The sequence below is a fragment of the Moschus berezovskii genome, chromosome 22 (genome assembly GCF_049115385.1).
Source record: "Moschus berezovskii isolate FMDL1 chromosome 22, NW_MosBer_1.0, whole genome shotgun sequence".
NCBI classification, from domain to species: Eukaryota; Metazoa; Chordata; class Mammalia; order Artiodactyla; family Moschidae; genus Moschus; species Moschus berezovskii.
The window spans coordinates 61,261,292-61,281,178 of record NC_142481.1 but is presented as its reverse complement, the minus strand read 5'-3'; the positions used below and the strand labels follow the sequence as shown (position 1 = coordinate 61,281,178).

Sequence of the window (19,887 nt, the reverse complement as noted above, 5' to 3'; positions counted from 1 at the left end):
CACACACACCCCTTAGGTTGTGAAGGCTGAACCTCACACACACACATCCCTTAGGTTGTGATGCTGAATGCCAAAGAAATCCACCTCATGACTAGGTATCAGGGGAATTCTCTGGGTCTGACAATCAGTCACCTCTAACTCCTCTGGCAATTAAAGTTAAATAGTCTCTTTGAGATCAGTGTGATGTTACACTCCTCAAATGCATAGCTGGGATACGTCTTAGGTCCAACGCAACAATTATGATTGTCCTCAGTACTGAACTGCCGCGTTGTCATCAGTACCCCTCCCCACACAGTCCCCTCAAACCAGTCACATCCCTCAGATTGAGCCCTGAACCTGCAGTCATTCCAAAGAATCTTCCCCAAAGTGTCAAAGTCCTAATTAGACCCCTTGCCATCACTGGCCACCAGAGCACCCTCTTCTGTCACTGAAACCTACAAGATTGCCCTTTTGTCACCAACGCCCCAGTCAGACTTGCCTATTGAACAGTCTCCTGTAAGGGCTCTCTCCTGTCAGTCGGACCTCTGCTCACCTCTTCCCTTTACTAACGTCCACCGAGACCCCACGCCTGCTACCAGCTCTCGAATTCCCGCTCCGCAGTCATCAGTATCCCTCACAGACCTCCCTGTCTCCCGCTCTATCCCCACTCGGCCGAGAGCCCCTCTAAGCCCCTCTCCTGCCCCGCCCCTTGCCACACGGCTCCGCCCCTTGAGGCGGTGTCCCGCGAGCGGCGCCGGAAGCCCCGCCCCTCCCGGTTGCTAGGCTCCGGCAGCCGGAAGTCCCGCCCGCCGTGTAGTCGCCGCCGCCGCCGCCGTCGTTGTTGTTGTGGTTGGTGCGCTGAGCTCCGCGGCTCCGAGAGCCGGCTGCGTCCCTTCTCCGCCGTCGCCATGAAGTGGATGTTCAAGGAGGACCACTCGCTGGGTGAGCGCTCGGCCGCTGGCCCGGCCGTGGGGGCGGGGACGGCGGGGGCCCCCTCCCCCACTCGGGCCGCCCCGGGCTGGGCCGGGCGGGGCGGGTGCTTCCCTCGGGGCTCGGACGGCTGAGGTCCTGGCCTCCCGGGCGGTGGCCCGCCCGCCCCGGGCCGCCCTCTGCGGGCCCTGCCGGAGCCGGGACCCGAGGACCGGGCCCGCCCGGACGCCCGAGAAGACCGGGGGCGTGCGCAGGTCCCGGAGGGAGGAGGGCCGGGGCTCTGGGAGCCGGCCGGCGGGCAGGCGCGGCCGTCAGTCCCGTGTGTTTCTCCCTCAGAACACAGATGCGTGGAATCTGCGAAGATCCGAGCGAAATACCCCGACCGGGTTCCGGTGAGTGCGTTCCCCGCCCCCTCGCCTCGCTCTCACCCCTGCCGTCTAGGACCGGTGGTGGGGCCCCAGGCTGCTCAACAGTTGACAAGTTTAGACTCCAGTCACGGTTGTGGTGGCAGATGGGCCACACTGGGTAAGGGGCCGTCGAGGGCCGCGACTTGAGGGGCTGTAGTGGATGCTGTTCAGGATGCTTCGGTGCTGAACCTCGCGATCTAGGCCAGCGAGCTGTCTGCAGCCTCTGGGCTCCCTAGCCAATTATGTAAGAAATGATGTTCTAGGACAGGGCGACAGGTCACAGCCACTTTGGGGAATGGTGGTGGAGGGAGACGTTCACTTTGGTCTTGAAAGTGGTACTTCAGTCTCAGGACATTCATCTTTAACTTTGTGTCTTCCTCTTTACCTGACTTCTGGTTCCCTTTCTCACCCTGACCCTGTCATCCTTTCCTGACCGAAAAAACAATCAGAGCCGTCACTGATAGATAATGCTTATCCTGTATTTATCCCATGATGGGGGAAGATAGTTTCTGTAACCCTTATTTATTTTTGAGGACATCCAGGCCTGTCATAAGCTTATTGCTTATGAACAGTTCCTTTGGGGAGAGGCAGGAGGGACAGATTTGAAACTTAGTTCAGAGAGAAGCAACAGGCCAAGTGAAGAGCTTGGTCCTTGGCTGCCTGGGGTTGCCATCATCCCCACTGATCCATCCCTTCTCATTTCCTGTGTTCCTTGGGATCTTAGTTCCCCTGTAGTGTGAAGGCAGATCCATTCCAGGGCCCTGGAGTAAGAGGCTGTAGAGGAACCCCTCACCAGCTATTCTTGAGTCTGCCCAGACAGAATATTGAAAAGCTTTGTAGTGAGGGCTATGTTTCTCTTATGCATGCTGAGATCAGGGATGAGAACTGTATTAATAATTGACCACAGAAAAGCACTTACTGTTTCCCTGTAACACATTTATATCAATTCTTAACCTCCAGAGTGTGTGGTTTATTAAGCCAGGGGCATATTTGCTCATGTTATACCGTTTCCCACCCACCTCCTTGCCCACACATTGTTAATCAGCAGTCCAGCAATGCAAGGTCAGAGCGTCACGTTAGCAATCCAGTCATGACCTTTCTTTGCTTTTACAGGTGATTGTGGAAAAGGTCTCAGGCTCTCAGATTGTTGACATTGACAAACGGAAGTATTTGGTTCCATCTGACATCACTGTGGCTCAGTTCATGTGGATCATCAGGAAAAGGATCCAGCTTCCTTCTGAAAAGGCGATCTTCCTGTTTGTGGATAAGACAGTCCCACAGTCCAGGTGAGGGGTGTTTACTGGTAATGGACATCTGCTTGGTTGCTTACAGAACTCAAAACTTTGGAAGTCTGAAAACTCTTAGAGATCCTGATTAGAAATCTGAATTTTGTGCTCCCTGACATCAGGAGCTCAAGGAAAACAAGAAAGGGCTGCAATAGATGTGTGTGCACTTTGGGTTAAGAAAACAGAGCAAGGCCTGGACTTTAAAAAAAAAAAAGATGAAATTTAGCTTCAGATACCCAAGAATCCTTTTAAATAGTTTGGGACTTAATTAGGCTTAAGCCATCAGTGGAACTGAAGCCTGAAATGAGGTTTTTCTCCAAATGATCCGTGAAATAAGTCCTGTCGTTCTTCCCCAGGAGCCTGTGGGCCCTGCTGAGGCTCAGCGTCAGTTAAGCACCCTGCTCACTTGCTGTCCAGGCTCAGTCCTGGTCACTGTGAGAGTATGCTGCCTGAGCCTCAGGTACCTGGAGACGGCTCTTTACAGACTTTTACCTCCCTTTGCTCTGTCAGAGTAGCTGCCCTCTTGTTCTTGCTGTTGTGCTGCCTGGAAGCAGTCTTTGGGATATTTGGGGCCTCAATTGAGGCAGGGGCATTACAGTTCGCTTCGAGGTGGGCAACAGTGTAGCTTTAGTCTTCTGTGGAGAGAGGAGAATTTTCTGGCTCAGTCTGTATCTGTGGTCAGTTCTTTTCTGTTACTGATTTGAGTAACAGAGCCAGATGCTGGCCCCCTTCCTCCTGAGTTTCATTTTGTTATCCCCCCAAAAGTAGTACTTCTGATGCTCAGGCTTTAAGAAGCCCTGGGAACTAGCCAGTGTAGCCAAAATATGCTTCTTTTGAAAATCCATGAAAGCTCCAGGAGAGGCCTAAGCCAAATTCTAGTCCCATTTCCTACAAATAGAATAACTTTGGCTATTTTTAAGGTCTGGTTTTCTCTTTCCCAGTCCCTGCCACTTCTGCTTCCTGATGTTTGGCAGAGGATAGTGGAGAATGGAAGATCTGCCTTCCATTAGGCCAAGGCTCTGCCTGAGGAGAAAGGCCAGGCCCTGCCTAATGGGTGCCATTGGTCTGCTTACATCTCGAGCTTAGGAAGCTGTGGTGTTGCCAGGGGTCATCTTGTTACCCCGCTGGGCTCTCAGCCTTCCTTCCAACACTCTGGTCACTGTGGTGGTGGTGCTGCTGCTGCTGCTGCTAAGTCATCTCAGTCGTGTCCGACTCTGTGTGACCCCATAGACAGAAGCCCACCAGGCTCCCCCGTCCCTGGGATTCTCCAGGCAAGAACACTGGAGTGGGTTGCCATTTCCTTCTCCCATGTGTGAAAGTGAAAAGTGAAAGTGAAGTCGCTCAGTTGTGTCCAACCCTTAGCGACCCCACGGACTGCAGCCCACCAGGCTTCTCCATCCATGGGATTTTCTAGGCAGGAGTACTGGAGTGGCTTGCCATTGCCTTCTCCGACTGTGGTGCTAGGTGCATTCTTCTCCAGGGGAGGCTAGGGAAGCTCTGGGCGTCTGCGGTCACTTTCAGCTTCCCTTAAGATGGTGGGGAGGTAGAGGTAAATAAATCTTCATCTTGTGCAGCTCCTTGACGACCCTGTGTGTTCTCCTTCCCAGAGTTGGCTTCTTGGAAGGAAGAAGTTTGTGAGTAGGACCTGTAGCCTTGAGTTTTGTTTTCCTTGATTCTGATCTTCTGATACTTCTTGAAGAAATGAAGCAGGCTTCTGGAGACATTAAGATTATGTTAATGTAGCAATTGAAATCGGAGAAGGCAATGGCAAGCCACTCCAGTACTATTGCCTAGAAAATCCCATGGATGGAGGAGCCTGGTAGGCTGTAGTCCATGGGGTCGCTAAGGGTTGGACACGACTGAGCGACTTCACTTTCACTTTTCCCTTTCACACATTGGAGAAGGAAATGGCAACCCACTCCAGTGTTCTTGCCTGGAGAATCCCAGGGATGGGGGAGCCTGGTGGGCTTCCGTCTATGGGGTCACACAGAGTCGGACACGACTGAAGTGACTTAGCAGCAGCAGCAATTAAAATGGCTGCAGAATTTTAACTAATGCCCCCCCCTTGCCCCCATAGAATTGGAAATGAAAAGTGATTCTCAGGGCAGCAGAGGCTGCTTTCTCTCTTAAGTTTTATTTGCCTTTCCAATAAGAATCCTCCCTAAAACAGGTTACAGCGGTGACCCAAGGCACACTAACCAGCCCCTCCAGCCAGATCCTTCAGTGCCTTTGGCTCTAGTTAATGACTTCCTGGCCCACATTTAAGGCAGCAGTTCTTTGTTTTGGGGTTTTAGTCTTCAAAACAAGTTTGCTTATAAACAAAAGAGGCATGTGACATTCTCGGGCTTTATGCAACTGCTGATCACCTGATGCCTGTGCAGACAAGATGGGCAGTCTCCTCCTAAAGCTACAGTTTGACTCAGCTTTACCACTTCCTCCCCAAGGCACAAGTAGGAGCCTCTTCCTTAGCACTTTCCAGCCTCCTTAGGGAAGCCTGGAGCCTCCTTTAACCATTAGCCAGTGTTTATAGCCTTTGGAGAGTGGCTGGGGAAATCAGAGTTGAGAAAGAATGAGCCCTCCCCCATCCCATAACGAGCAGATCTACACAAGGATTGCTTATGTCTGAGGCTGAGCAAAAGTAACTTCATTATTTCTGCCTTACAGCGGGCTTTGGGAGTGTTCCGGGACACAGGCGACCATCCTGTAAAATGATGTGATTATTGTTTGAGTAGTCAGTGCTAATATTGACTCTAGAAATAGAGACAGAAGAAGTCCCTAAGAATTGTACATTTTAAATCCTTTCAGAGTTCTTTTTTTTTTTTTTTAAAAAGGGAAGATCTCAACTGCCTTTTCCCATTTAGCATTGGAAAGTTGAATTCTCTTCTTAGGTGCCTGCATCTAGAATCAGGCTGGAAACAAAAGGAAACTGTGTCTTGGTGCAGACAGGACTTGAGAAAGAATATCATTATTGTATAAGTTCTCCAGTCAAGGCTTTAGTGGGGAACCCAGACCTGGCAGTGGTGCCCACCTTTTGGTCTTTGTTTAGAGCACAGATAAGAGTCTTATTAATCCCTTGTTTAAAATAGAAACTGGAGTATATTATTAAATTAAATATATCTAAGATGTTGTAATTTGGGAATGTTACAACAGGAAATCTTTGCTGTTTAGGATTATGGTATTTAATTGTTCCTGGCTCTTTTTTTGTTAGTTTTTTGTTCCTGGCTTTTAAAAAGGTACTGCGTGTAAAAAAAAAAAAAAAAAGGTACTGCGTAAAAGAAGTTATGATGTCTTACAGTTCATTTAAACTTTATTTAGAAATATGCTTCAATTCAACACTTCTGAGCATTTCTGTGTAACTACCTCTTCAAAGCAGGGTTTATTTTAGCAGTGGAATAGAGTATTTGTATCAGAGAAAAACCTGATAAAAAGAATAAGCAGTGGTTAATTTTTGTATTTTAGAATTTTAGGGAGCCTCTAGGGCCATATTAATTGTAACTTTGAGGCCCATGTCTTTCCAGGGTCCACAGCAGTAGCCACTGTCCTCCCCCCTCACCCCCCACACTCCACTTACCCCCCTGGAAAAGAGACAAATCCAGGTCCAGTGGAAGCATGTGGGCTTCAAAGCAGATGGATGGCCAGGTGGCCCATCGGTCCAGCCAATTCATGAGTCAGGCTGGATCCCACAGCCTCCATAAGCCGACCTTGGTTGGGGCCAAGGAAAGCTGGTGCAGGGACGGGGCATCCACAGTTCTAGGTCAGCCACCCCCAATTCATAAGCTGTCGAGTAGCTTAAAACTAGTTTGTCTCAGCAGCATGGCTCTTTCTAGATGTGGGTCCTTCTGAAAAGTGCCTTTATTACTGGTTAGTTTGTTTAGACCTGTTTGATCTTGAGTGGAGGGGTGGGGGACAGGGTTTTAGGGAGCAGTTTAGGGTCATGTCACGCAGGGTCCCACCACACCTTCAGTTCAGTTCAGTTCAGTTCAGTCGCTCAGTCGTGTCCGACTCTCCGCGACCCCATGAATCACAGCACGCCAGGCCTCCCTGTCCATCACCAACCCCCGGAGTTCACTCAAACTCATGTCCACAGAGTCGGTGATGCCATCCAGCCATCTCATTCCTTAGCTTGCCTTAAATCTGCTGTTGGCTTTGCCTGTCTCTTCCCTGTCAGACTGAGAGTTTGAAGGTAGCGTCCTTCTTAGATGACTGTAACACGCGATGCGGCAGCAGTGTGCATTAGTGCCGGGCTGGGGGCTGTCCTTGGGTGTCTTCTGTAGCCGGTAATTGGGCAGGAATACTTGGTGTTGCGCTGCTGCCCGTGAGTTGTCAGCCTGACAGACACGTTAGAGCAGCCTGTCTGCCTGCGGATGCCCTGGCGCGCCAGCGGTGGCCTGCCTGTGCTGAGTGACCTGGGTCTCCAAATTCTGAGAGAGGAGCCCAACGTCTCAGAGGTGTGGCGCTTGTCCGAAAGGAACACACCAGCCTTCTGCTGTACGGTGTTGAAGAGAGGCCTTTCCACTTAGCTATCCTTTTAATGGGACTTTTTTTAAAAAATTATTTTTAAACTATATTTGTAGCCCAGCTCGTTTTGGGTCCAGACTGAGTTATTCTGATTCTGTGTGTGTGGCCTGATCCCACAAGTGCTGTTTTCAGATCATACTGTACAGATGCTTTCTCAGCACTAGGAAGCGTTGGAATCAGGTGTTCAGTCATGGGCTCGGACTGGAGCGTTTAGATCCCAGCCACGAGAAGTCAGTTTTCAAGTTCCTGCCCAAGGGATGCCTGAGTTTAAGGACATAGTGCTCTTGTCAACTAAGTAGACTCCGCGTGATGCTGCGTGGCAGAGAAACAGAGAAGCGAGAGGGCTCTAAAGTCACTAGGCAAAGCCATCTAGTTAGTAAAACACAGGATCTGAAGGAGGGACCCTGAGACCTGCTCGGTGTGTGATACAGAGGCTGCAGCAGTGGCTTCCCTGGGAACTTGTTTGAAATGTAGAACCTGAGGCTTGACCTTGACCTTCAGAATCTAAATGGCATTGTAACAAGATATCCAGGTGATTCTGTATGCATGTATGTATGTGAGGAGCGCTGTTCTAAGGGCGATCTTTGCAGAAGGTACAAGAATGTTGACACTCGGTTGTTAGATCCAGTTGTGTGTTCACATGAAGGCAGCACAACTTGGTGGCAAGAATGTCTCCTAGCTTTGTGATCTGGGGTGAATTATTTAACCTCTGTGCCTCACTTTTATTATCTGTGAACTATGGGTTATGACTGTACCTGCCTCCTAAAACTGTTCTGAGGGTAAAGAGTTATGTATGAAATACACTTAGAACAAGTGCTTGGCACATAAGTGTTTGCTATTATAGTTAGAATTTTTATGATTGGCCTCTGTAGCTGCTAGGGCACTGTTAAACAGATTTATAAACCCAAGTTTTACCAAAAGACAATGGACTCTAAAGACAGAAAGCCACATGATGAGAGACCTCCCTCCCCCAACCCCGTCAGTCTCAGAGCTTGCGTTAGCAGTGGGCCCATGGTCATTGCTCGCTGCAGACAGCATTCAGAGTCGGGGGTTTATAAAGCTCCTCGGGTATTTCTGACTCAGTAGCAGGATTTCGAATCACTGTCCTTGAGCTTGTAACTTGCCAGAAGAGCAGAACTTAGTCTGGCAGATGGAACCAAATTTGACGTAGACATCCAGGGGTTGCTGCCTTTGAATTGCACAGTGTCTGCTGCTTCCAGGCCCTTTGGTAATGGTTCTGGGGAAATTGTAGTTCAGGTCTCATCAGGAGCACCCTGGCCACTGCATCAAGTGGTGCAGAGTGGTGGTGATAGCAATAGCTCTTTTCCCCTTTGCCTCATTTTGAGGATTCTCAGGGAAAGCTGGGTTCCTTAGGGTGCCAGCCACTGGGGCTAAAAGTCTTTGTGAGAGACGTGGCTACTCATTCCAACCTTTTGCTAGTTGCTGGCTCCTCACTCCACTTCCTGGCTTGTCACTCTTCTTCCTAGTAACATGCTGTTAGCGATAGGCATCTCCCCCTCTGGCAAAAGGATTGTTTCTCAGCTTGGCTGCATAAGGAATCGTCTTGGGCATCTTAAAATGTATTGATCCCTGGGTCCTACCTCCAGAAATTCTGATTTAATTGGTCTGGGGGGTTAATTGGTCTGGGGGAGGGCTTGGGCATGTTTTTCAAGCTCCCCATTGTTTCTGCAGCTGAGGAGAAGGCCTGCCACTCGGAACAGGCGTTCTCCTGCCGGCTGCCCCTGGGTCTTCACGTGTTCCAGGGCAGTGCAGTGCATAAAGTGGCACGCAAGCCACCTGTGTGATTCTACATAGTCTAGCAGCCACATTAAACAAAGAATAGTATATCTTACCTATCTGATATACCCAAAATGTCATCATTTCCACATGTAATCGAAACTGAGATAATTTTGCATCTTTGACACTTTAAAATCTTTTATATGTTTTACACTTAACAGCACATCACAATTCAGATGAACCACTTTTCAAGTGCTGAACACAGATACACAGTGGCTACTGCATTGGACAGCAGAAACATAGGACATTTCTATCAAAGCAGAAATTTCTCGTGGACAGTGCTGCTTCAGGGAGTCCTTATTTTACAAATTCCACTTCAGAGCCTAGCAGAGCACAGTTCTTATTGTACAGGATGCCAATGTCAGGCTATTTTGTATTCATACTCATCCACTCCTACTTTGTTACTAATTCTCACCTCCCCACACAGCCAGCCCTCTAAACTTAAAGAGAGGCAGGAGGAAAGTTCCCTTTTTATACAGAAATGTGGTCTCTGCCCGTTTACGTGGAGGTCTCTCACAGCAGCCAGGAGCAAAGCGGGGACGTGGGGCAGCCTTGACTTTACCAGCTTGAGGCCCCGACCCCTCTCTGTGTACCCGCTGGCCCTGGTTTTATTGAGTCCTGCGTGGAAGCATCTGTGTGACCTTTCTGGGCTTAGTGACCTCTGATGTCTCGAGCTGGCTCCCAGACTGCTCTGTCAGTGCTGGCTCTGGTTGACACCCCATCTCCCCCCACACGTAGTCATGCCCATGTTTAGCACGTGTCTTGACCTCCTGCTTGTCTCCAATAGTGCAGTCAGGTGGCCGGAGCTCAGGTGTTCCTAGTCCTAACTCTGGAGCCAGTGCAGCTTGGCTTCACGCAGAGCGCGCTCAGGTCTCCTCTGCTGCTCTGTTGTGCTGCTAAGGGAAAGCCAGCTCTCCTCCCCCGCGTGCTTAGCTGGAGCAGTATCTGTTCATGGAGGCTTCTTAGGCAGGACTTCTTTGGCTCCCGATACAATCTGAGAGCTTCTTGCACTACGTGCGAGGAGAGTAGCTTCCCTTTGATGACGCCGATGCAGGTCTCGGGCACAGGTTTCTGGCGGGGCAGGTTCCAAAGGAATCACGTCAGGTACTAGTTGTAAATCTTCAGAGGCCAGCTGGAAGGAGGCACTCTTCCCCACCTTTGTTCTCCAGCCCCACAGATGGGCTCTTGGCCTCTTGTTTTGGTTTTCTTCCCTGCCCTTGGCGTTCAGGAAGCTTTGTGAAAGCACTCCCCGGGAGCTGGGGCTGGCTTCTGAAGGACTTCCTTGGTGTGAGGGTGCGTCAGATGGCCTTGCCTTAAGATAGGAGGCTGATTCTAGTCTGAGCCCTGGTTCCCCGAGGCCTAGTTACTTTTATCAGCCTCCCACCTGAGGTGTTAGAGAGTAGCTAGTTTAGGTAGTGGGCTCCTTATCTTCAAGCCATTTTTCTTCCAACAGCCGGACTCGGTCATCAACCCCAATTCTCAGTGGTATTTGTTTGTTTGTCTCTTTCAAGCCTAACTATGGGACAGCTTTACGAGAAGGAAAAAGATGAAGATGGATTCTTGTACGTGGCCTACAGTGGCGAGAACACTTTCGGCTTCTGAGGGCCGGTGCTGGGCTGGTGCAGCATTCCCGCTGTGGATCTTGTAAATAGCCGGCCATTTTCAGTTACTCTGCCAGAACCTCTTCACACAGACCTGTCAGTGCATTTGTAACTGGATTTATTTCTTAATATATTGGAAGGTTTTGTTTCCTTAGCCTAGTAAATTATCATACAGAGTTTTATTTTGAGTTTTTCTTTCTGTGCACTGTCCCATGGCTATTCCCTCCAGAGAACTTGTTCCTCTGGGAATCTTATTTAATGAAGATATTTCCATATTGAAGTGAGGGAGGTGGGAATTAAAGTGAAAGGGGAGATGATGCATTTATTCTGGATTATGTTTGAAGTGTTAGATGGTGAAGTGTTAAAAGCATCCAAATTAAATCCATAGCAATCAGAACACTTGCTTTACTAGATTTTGCCAACTGCCAGTCATGTTGGACTGAGCTAATCTGTTCCTCTTTCTGAAACTATTAAGGTAAATAATTAACAATAAAACTTCCTCTCATAAAGGCACTGCAGTGTGGCCTTGTCCTTTATTCACCTTGTTTTAGATGGGTGAGAGAAGGAGCTCCTACGTCCACCAGGCCAGGAGGAGGGTTTGTGGGGCCCATGGCAGAACAGCTGGGCACAGGAAGCCTCTGTCAGGAGGGACTTTTTTTAAGTGGTCAATATAATCTCTAAAAAGGTGTATGTCAAGAAGTCCTTCACTGCTGTTTTCTGACTACCCTAACCCTCCACCTTTTGGGAAACTTCTTTTACTGGCACATTCTGTTCAGAATTTGTTTTTGGAAGTCCAGTTATATGTGAGTATGTTCAAAATGTTTTTTTTCCTTAAAGAGAACACATTATATATACTTAGACCACATTATGTACACTTTTTTTCAGTGAACAGTATATCATGGTGATCTTTCCATACCAGTTCATAGAAAGCCTTTTCATTTATTTTAGTATTGCACTGTGTGGGTTTATCATTATTACTGAAACCGAGCGGACCCTGTGTGGCTCCTGGGTATGGAAACCTTTCCACGTGCCCCGTTCTTGTAGGGAAATAGACTCTAGCCTCCATGACCTTCCCTGAGTTCCAAAGAGCAGATTCAAACACTTGTTAATCAAGGAAGGGTGATGCAGTCGCCAACTCAATGGACATGAAGTTGAGCAAACTCTGGGAGAGAGTGGAGGACAGAGGAGCCTGGCGTGCTGTAGTCCATGGGGTCACAAAGAGTCAGACTTAAGGACTGAACAGCAACAAATCAGGGAAGGGAGGGGATGCAGAGCCTGGGAAGAGCAGCCTAGAAACAGCAGTGAAGCCCGTGGGCAAGGCTCTGGTTCCAGGTCAAGGGATACACAGAATACCTTTGAGCTCTTTACAGCACTCAGACGCCCAACAAATGGAAAAGTGAAAGTCACTCAATCGTGTCCGACTGTTGGCAACCCCATGGACTATACAGTCCATGGAATTTCTCTGGGCCAGACTACTGGAGTGGGTAGCTTTTCCCTTCTCCAGGGTATCTTCCCAACCCAGGGATCGAACCCAGGTCTCCTGCATTGCACGCAGATTCTTTACCAGCTGAGCCACAAGGGAAGCCCCAACAAATGGAAGATGTTAGCATTCTTTATTCCAGACAAGACCCCCTGAGGCCAGACTAAAAGAGTGCAGGCCCTGCAGACACCCTGACCTATATGGTCATTTCACAGATGAAGGAACAGCACCTGAAACAACTCAAAACCTATTTAACTTCTAAGTTAATTAAGAGTTCTTTAATTTGATAAAGGGGATACATAAAAACCTGTAGCAAATATGTACATTTTAGTAAATAAAGCTATGGTGAATGAGGCAGTGTGGTTGTGACATTGGGATAGATAAATACTTTAATGGAACAAAACCCAGGAATTGATCTGTGTATAAAACATGTGGCATAACAAGTTATCAGGGAAATAATGAACCAGTTAACAAATGGGACCGCAACAGTTACTTTATAATGGTAAAATTTCAGAGGCATTCCTATTAAAAACAGTAACTAAAAAAGGAAATCTGAAGGGTAAACTCTATGGTATATGAATTATATCTCGATGAAGCTACTAAGAAGTCTGTTATCAGTGTTTTTCTGAACTTTGTTCTGGCATAAAACTAAAATAATGATTGTTAAAGGAAAGGAGAGGCAAAAGAATCAGGAACACTATAATATACAGACCGTGATAGTCTACACAGAAAAATCTAAGATAATCTATACAAACTAGAATAAGAAAGTTCTCCATGGCTGGTGGATACCAGATTAGTCACAAATATTGATGTTTCTACATACCAGTTATGACCAATTAGGGAATATTATAGAAAAAAGTTCATTTTCAATAGAAGTAAAATGAATATGTGCAAGAACTAAATATATGTAGACCTTTATGGAAAAAATGATTATTACTGAAGGACATAAAAAAGAGATAACCCTAATACACCATATTCAAGGATGAGAACATCCAGGACTATAAAAATGCATACTGCCCCCAGATTAACCTGTGAGTTTAATACAATTTCAATAAAAATCCCAATCAGATGTGTGTCTCTGTGTAATCTGACAGTTGCTGGCAAAAGTCCATTAATTGGAGAGCAAAAGCCAAGAATAACAAGGAAATGTTAAGAAAAACAAGCCAGGGAGGTCTGCGTTAGCAGTAATTAAGTAATTAAGATTGTGCCATGTGGCAAAGAAACAGACACATAAGCCAGGGAACACGACGGGAACCCAGAATGAGACCCATGTTCAGAATATAGCAGTGATGGCATGAAAAATCAAAGGGGGATGAACCTGTTAATCTATTATTTTATAATTGGTTTTATATATATATATATGAATATAGATTAAATAATGCATCAAATAAATTCAAGATGAATTAAACATCTAAATATGGAAAAGCAAAACTAAAAAGAATTCTAGGAAAAACAATTTGGGACAGTTACTATCTTTTAAGAGTTGGGAAAGAGACACATCCCTGGTGGCTCAGTGGTAAAGACCCTCGAGGGTTTGATCCCCGCTTGGGGCAGATCCTGCAGACATGCCGAGGAACAGCTCAGCCTGCGCTCTGGAGCCTGGGAACCGCAGCCACCGAGTCCATGTGCTGCAGCTGCCGAAGCCTGCAGGCCCTGGGGCCTGTGCTCCGCAACGAGAAGCCATTGCAAGGAGCCGGAGCACTGCAAACGGAGGGTATCTCCTGCTCGCTGCAACAAGAAGAGACCGTGCAGCCACAAAGACCCAGCCCAGCGCAACCAGGGCACTGGTCCCAAAGGCAGCCCAAGCATCTCCTTCAAGGAGAATTCAGGAGGCAGTGAACATGTTTTATTCTCAAAAGCCTCACTCTTCATTAGACTGAATGGTTCAGTTCAGTCGCTCAGTTGCGACCGACTCTTTGCGACCCCATGAATCACAGCACGCTAGGCCTCCCTGTCCATCACCAACTCCCGGAGTTCACTCAAACTCATGTCCATCGAGTCGGTGATGCCATCCAGCCATCTCACTCTCTGTCGTCCCCTTCTCCTCCTGCCCCCAATCTCTCCCAGCATCAGGGTCTTTTACAGTGAGTCAACTCCTCGCATGAGGTGGCCAAAGTATTGCAGTTTCAGCTTTAGCATCAGTCCTTCCAATGAACACCCAGGATTGATCTCCTCTAGAATGGACTGGTTGGATCTCCTTGCATTCCAAGGGACTCTCAAGAGTAGAATGCTTTAAAAAAGCACAACTGGGGATGTAAAGTTCCCCTTTTCAGCTTTATTTCCTCAGGGAGAAAAAAAATCCTGGTGGTTGACATCGCAAAGGCAAGGCCCCGAGAGTTAGGTAGGAGGATCTATATATATATCTCTGTGATCAACAGCCCTGCTTCCTCGCCTCCTTAGCTGCTAGAGACAGGCTGCTGCTTCCAGATGTGGGAAGGGGTGGTGCATGTGAGCAAATGCCTGGTGCACAACAAGGGGCTCCAAATCATTTGGCCAACAGGCTGCTTCTATGGATGATCTCTCAGGTTTGTTAAAAGCAGCTCTGGAAATTCGGATCAGTAAACTGCAAAAAAGAGTCCCTTATGAGCAGCAGTCGGAGACCAAGGCTGGCCCTGCACACGTGGCAAGCAGCCCTCCTCAAGCTTGTGCTGAACAGTATCTCAGCTCATGGCCACAGCCCCACTGCCGGGGATGTAACCCCACCCTCAGTCAAAGGTGAGGATACTGACGCTCTGAAAATGCACTTACCCACCCACGATCAGACGCTCAGAGCCTCCTGGAGTCACAACTCAGACTCAAATCTGTAGCCAAAATCCATCTTTGTTCTGCTAGACCAGAGGTTACAAAGCAAACGCCTGTGTCTGTACGTGGTCCCTAAACATATATCTAGAAATACAACTTTCTTGCTTCTCCTCAAAAATTTATGAAGATCTGGCAACAATTGGCCAAAATAAAAACAACAAAATGGCTCCTCTTTGCACAAGTAGCTTTCCAGTTCACGTCATCTACTTTTTAAAGGTTTCTGATTCCTGGTTATATTTGGGCTTACAACCTTTGCACCATAATTTATGTGCCATCTTTTAGAACAGAATTTCCACAAAGTACATGTAATTAAAATAGTAACTCACATTGGCCTTCAACTGGGAGGCACAATCTGCCTGTGTCGGCACACATGACCGAACCCTGGAGTCGGTGGAGACTCCTGCTCCCTTACCCCAAAGCCTGGTTCTTTGGCTGCCAGCTGTTTTCCTCAGCCCGGCAGTTACTGATGTGCTGGGCTAGGAGGACAGTCACAATACCACTGGGGCAAGGACAGAAAGTAAGGCATGAAAATACCAACTGAAATGACACTCACTGGAGGTCAGAATAGTCCACAAGGGGCAGCGATAAAAAAGGAAGTTGGTGAAATCTTACAGGGGAGGGACAGGGAACACACATTGAGAAGAACTCTTTTGCTTTCTCTCAATTAACAGGATCGAATTCAATGAAAACAGGGCAAACTGGGTTGACTGTGCCTCTATTGCTGGGCAAAGCTTGCGTTGCCCACAGTTTAATTTCTCGGTGATTTCCTAAGAAGTTGCACATAAAGGTCTGTTGTTGAACTGCAGAAAGATGCTGGGAACGGGCTCTGATACTGCTCTGTTGTCAGGTTGGTCTCACCACCCAGGGGCCTGCAGTGCCTCTCCCCATGGAGACACTGCTGGGTTTCAATGCGCTTTTCATTCTCTTGGCTGCCTGAGCAAACAACCATCACTGTTTCCATTGTGAGCTCTTCTCATGGAGCCAAGCCCAAGTTCAGGGAACATGTTTGAGACCAACATTTGGCAGCCTGGGTCCTCACTTGGAGCGACTTTCTGCCTTTGCCTTTTTCCTATTGAGACAGTTCCTGAATTTGGAGACTGAAGAGCAGTGCTGAACATACTTAGTTCTAGAAGCTAATTCCTCGTCCTGCTAGCTCACTGGGACGAGGGACAAAAAATCTACATGAAAATCCAGAGCCGGGGTTTGTTGTTGTTCAGTGGCCAAGTCATGTCCGATTCTTTGTGACCCCACGGACTGCAGCACCCCAGGCCTCCCTGTCCCTCACCATCTCCCAGAGTTTGCCCAAGTTCATTGAATCAGGGATGCCATCTAATCCCCTCATCCTCTGTCGCCCTCTTCTCCTTCTGCCTTCAATCTTTCCCAGCATCAGGGTCTTTTTTGCATCAGGTGGCCAAAGTATTGGGGTTTCAGCTTTAGCATCAGTCGTTTCAATGAGTATTCAGGGTTGGTTTTCTTTAGCATTGATTGGTTTGATCTCTTTGCAGTCCAAGGGACTCTCAAGAGTCTTCTCCAACACCACAGTTCGAAAACATCAATTCTTTGGTGCTTCGCCTTCTTTATGGTCCAATATTCACATCCGTATATGACTACTGGAAGAACCGTAGCCCTGACTGTATGGATCTTTGTCAGAAAAGTGATGTCTTTGCTTTTTAATACATCGTTATTACATTGTATTACAGTGTTATTACAGTGCCTGGGTTACTGAGACAAAAATTATTTCCATTCCTCTGTTACCAACATGACTGAGGCCATACATATCTCACAGTGTCAATGAGTTAAGTTTCTTGGAGAAAATTTCTCTTTGCATTATCTACCCAATTAAGAATTTTTATGAGAAACCTCATCTCAGTGTTGAAAAAACTGAACATCTTAACCCTGGGGCCTCATTTTCTAGATCAGGTGACAGGTTAAAATTCAGAGATTAAATGCTTTCTCTGCATCCATATAGGAAGTAGTGACAGAATTGGTACCAGGACATAATCATTAACACTTCAATATATAAACCAAACTTTATTCTACTATGCCAAGTCATGGATAACGACTAGGTTTTTTTTTTTTTAACATTTTTATATTGATATGATTCCATATAATAAAATGCATAGATCTTAAGTGTACAGCTTAATACACTTTGACAAATGTTTACATCCATGTAATCAACTCTCCAGTTGAAACATGGAATGTATCCATCATTCTAGAAGTTGCCTTGAGTCTTTTTCTATTTAACTCCCTTCTCCCATCTTCCCGCACCCAGCAATGACCCTTGCTGTGACTTCCATCTCCTTTGATTAGTTTTGGGGCCCTGGTTTCAAGAAATAAAAAACAAATGAATGTGAATTTGCCTGCAGGCCTGAAGAGTCTCTCTATAGAATTTTCCTCCCCATCTTGGACCGCAAGTACTGCTTAAGATTTGTTTTGGATCCATCTGGACATTCTTCCAGAAAGTCAGTCATAGCCCCAGTACAGACACATTTAGGTTTAAATGGATTCACGTTTAGAAGAAGTGGAGGCTAACTATTAAATATGATTCTTCAAGATGTGGCATAAAAAGAGCTCTTCTTGCTGGAAAATCAAGTTTCGTTCGCCAAAATACATGCCTTCTTGGCTCTCTGCGTACCTACCATTCCTTCAGAGTAGCTGCCTTTGTTCCAGTGGAAAGAATTGCCTGAGCCCTTGAAAGTGAGCACATGTGCATTAGCTCTCTGCTTAGAAGCTGTTTCCCAGTTTCCAGAACCTGCTGCTACAGGGAGGGGACTCCTCTTCACAGCTCCCTTGCCTGCCCCAGATATCATCACAGGAGGGCCTGGCCGTTAAAAACCTAACATTGTCCTAAGCTATCTGACTCACCGGCAAGGGACCTGGGTCTTGGAAACTGGAAAACTTCGGGTAAAGCTTGCTCATAACGTTGCCTGAAAGCCAAAGTGTTGCCAGGGTCCAGGTGGAGGGAGCCAGCCACGGTGGCCAGACTGGCGGGCCCTGCCTCTCCCCTGCAGGGCACCACAGCCAGCACGGGTCATTTTCTCCACATCGGCTGGCTCCCTAGACAGTGAGCTAATGCTTGGCACGGAAAAACTCCAGAAAACAAGGCATTTAACCGCACACTTTGAGGCAGAAATGACTACATGGAATATATACGCAAAATTATTTAAATCAAGCCAACTTTTTAAAACTCTAAAGAAAAAGAGAATAAAAGTTATGCACACATAGTCATAACATTAGCACCCACTTGTGAACACAGAGCAAAGAGAAAGCCATGCTGAAAATGTGAACTACCCTGAAAGAGCCAGATTTCAGAAGACATTTTGTGAGCAAAGAGAGAATTCTGTGGAATTAGCTGCCTAAATCATGCTGAGTCCTTCTTCCCTATATAATGTCACTTCTGAGTATATTGTTGTGTCTACAGTTTAAAATGACTTTAAATTTTTTCTTTTTTTTCATTTTCGAAAACTTACTTTAGGGACTTCCCTGGTGGCCCAGTGGTGAAGATTCTGTGCTGCCAGCGCAGGGGTTGCAGGCTTGACGTCTGGTCGGAGAACTAAGACCTCATATGCCACATAGCACAGCTAACAATTTAAAAAATAATAATGATAAAGTAACATTTACTTTAAAAATAGTTACTATATTAACATGGCTTAAAATTTTAAAAATAATCAAACATAAAATGTATTCAGAGAAAAGCCTCCTTCCTGCTCTCAGGCCTGTGTTAGCGGTTTCCCATGTGTCTATTCAGGGATAGTTTAGCAAAACATAGATACACACCTTTCATCCTTTTTTACAGAAATGGAATGTTACAATGCTGTCCTACATTTTGCTTTTTCATTTGCATTTGTATTTAGAAACAGAACTTTGAAGATGGATTTCAATAAAGAAAATTTTATGTTCATTTACACTTTGACACAGTGAATCCCACCTCTAAGAAATCTACCCAAAAGATACACTGGCAAAAATACAAAATATTCTATTCACAGAGTATTTCAAAAGGAAAGGATTTGAAATGTCTATCACCAACTAAAAAAGTTATGAACAACCTAGACAGCATATTAAAAAGCACAGCCATTACTTTGCCAACAAAGGTCCGTCTAGCCAAAACTATGGTTTTTCCAGTAGTCATGTATGGATCTAAGAGTTGGACTATAAAGAAAGCTGAGCACTGAAGAATTAATGCTTTTGAACTGTGGTGTTGGAGAAGACTCTTGAGTCCCTTGGACTGCAAGGAGATCAAACCAGTCCATCCTAAAGGAAATCAGTCCTGAATATTCATTGGAAGGACTGATGCTGAAACTGAAACTCCAATACTTTGGCCACCTGATGCGAAGAACTGACTCATCTGAAAAGACTCTGATGCTGGAAAAGATTGAAGGAGGGAGGAGAAGGGGATGACCAAGGATGAGGTGGTTGGATGGCATCACCAACTCAATGGACATGAGTTTGAGTAAACTCTGGGAGTTGGTGATAGACAGGGAGGCTTGGTGTCCATGGGGTCGCAAAGAGTTGGACACGACTTAGTGACTGAACTGATCACTAACTAAAAAAATGGTTACTGCTGGGGGCAGAAACAGAAGTCAGGGGACAAAGATGGAAGACCTTTCTGAATGTACCTTTTTTTTAAAAAAAATTATTTGAAATTTTACATATTTTTTTTTGGGTAAAAAGTCCCCCTAAAAATTGAAAGGGAAATGAGACAAAATTAACTGTGTATAGATGTGGAGCAGACTTTGATATACTCACAATCTGGGAGTTCCCTGGTGGTCCAGTGGTTATGATTTGGGGCTTTCACTGCTGTGGCCCAGGTTCAATCCTGAGATCTCACAAGCCTCTGGGCGCCTCCACAAACAAAAACAGAAAAACCCCTCATAATCCCTAGTTCAGGTTCCTCAACCTCAGCAATAGTGACATTTTGGGCAGGATATAGTTCTTTGCTGTGGGGGGTTGTCCTGTGTATCATGGGCGTCAGCACCCAAGGCTCAGGTGAGTCTCCCTGATTGGCAGTGATACTTCACACATACGGTCAGACATCACTGCCCCCCAGCATTGCGCTGTGTGAGTCCCCCAGGAGAGTGTTCTGAAAT

General features: G+C 46.6%; 1 protein-coding gene across 1 annotated transcript; it reads left to right on the top strand.

The window, feature by feature from the left end:
* Positions 1-762: 762 nt before the first annotated feature.
* On the top strand, positions 763-11,031 carry GABARAPL2 (GABA type A receptor associated protein like 2). Its single transcript, XM_055413103.2, has 4 exons — positions 763-921; positions 1,246-1,301; positions 2,430-2,602; positions 10,429-11,031. The coding sequence occupies exons 1-4, from the start codon at positions 888-890 to the stop codon at positions 10,517-10,519; spliced, it is 354 nt and encodes a 117-aa protein (XP_055269078.1). The 5' UTR covers positions 763-887; the 3' UTR covers positions 10,520-11,031.
* Positions 11,032-19,887: the final 8,856 nt, after the last annotated feature.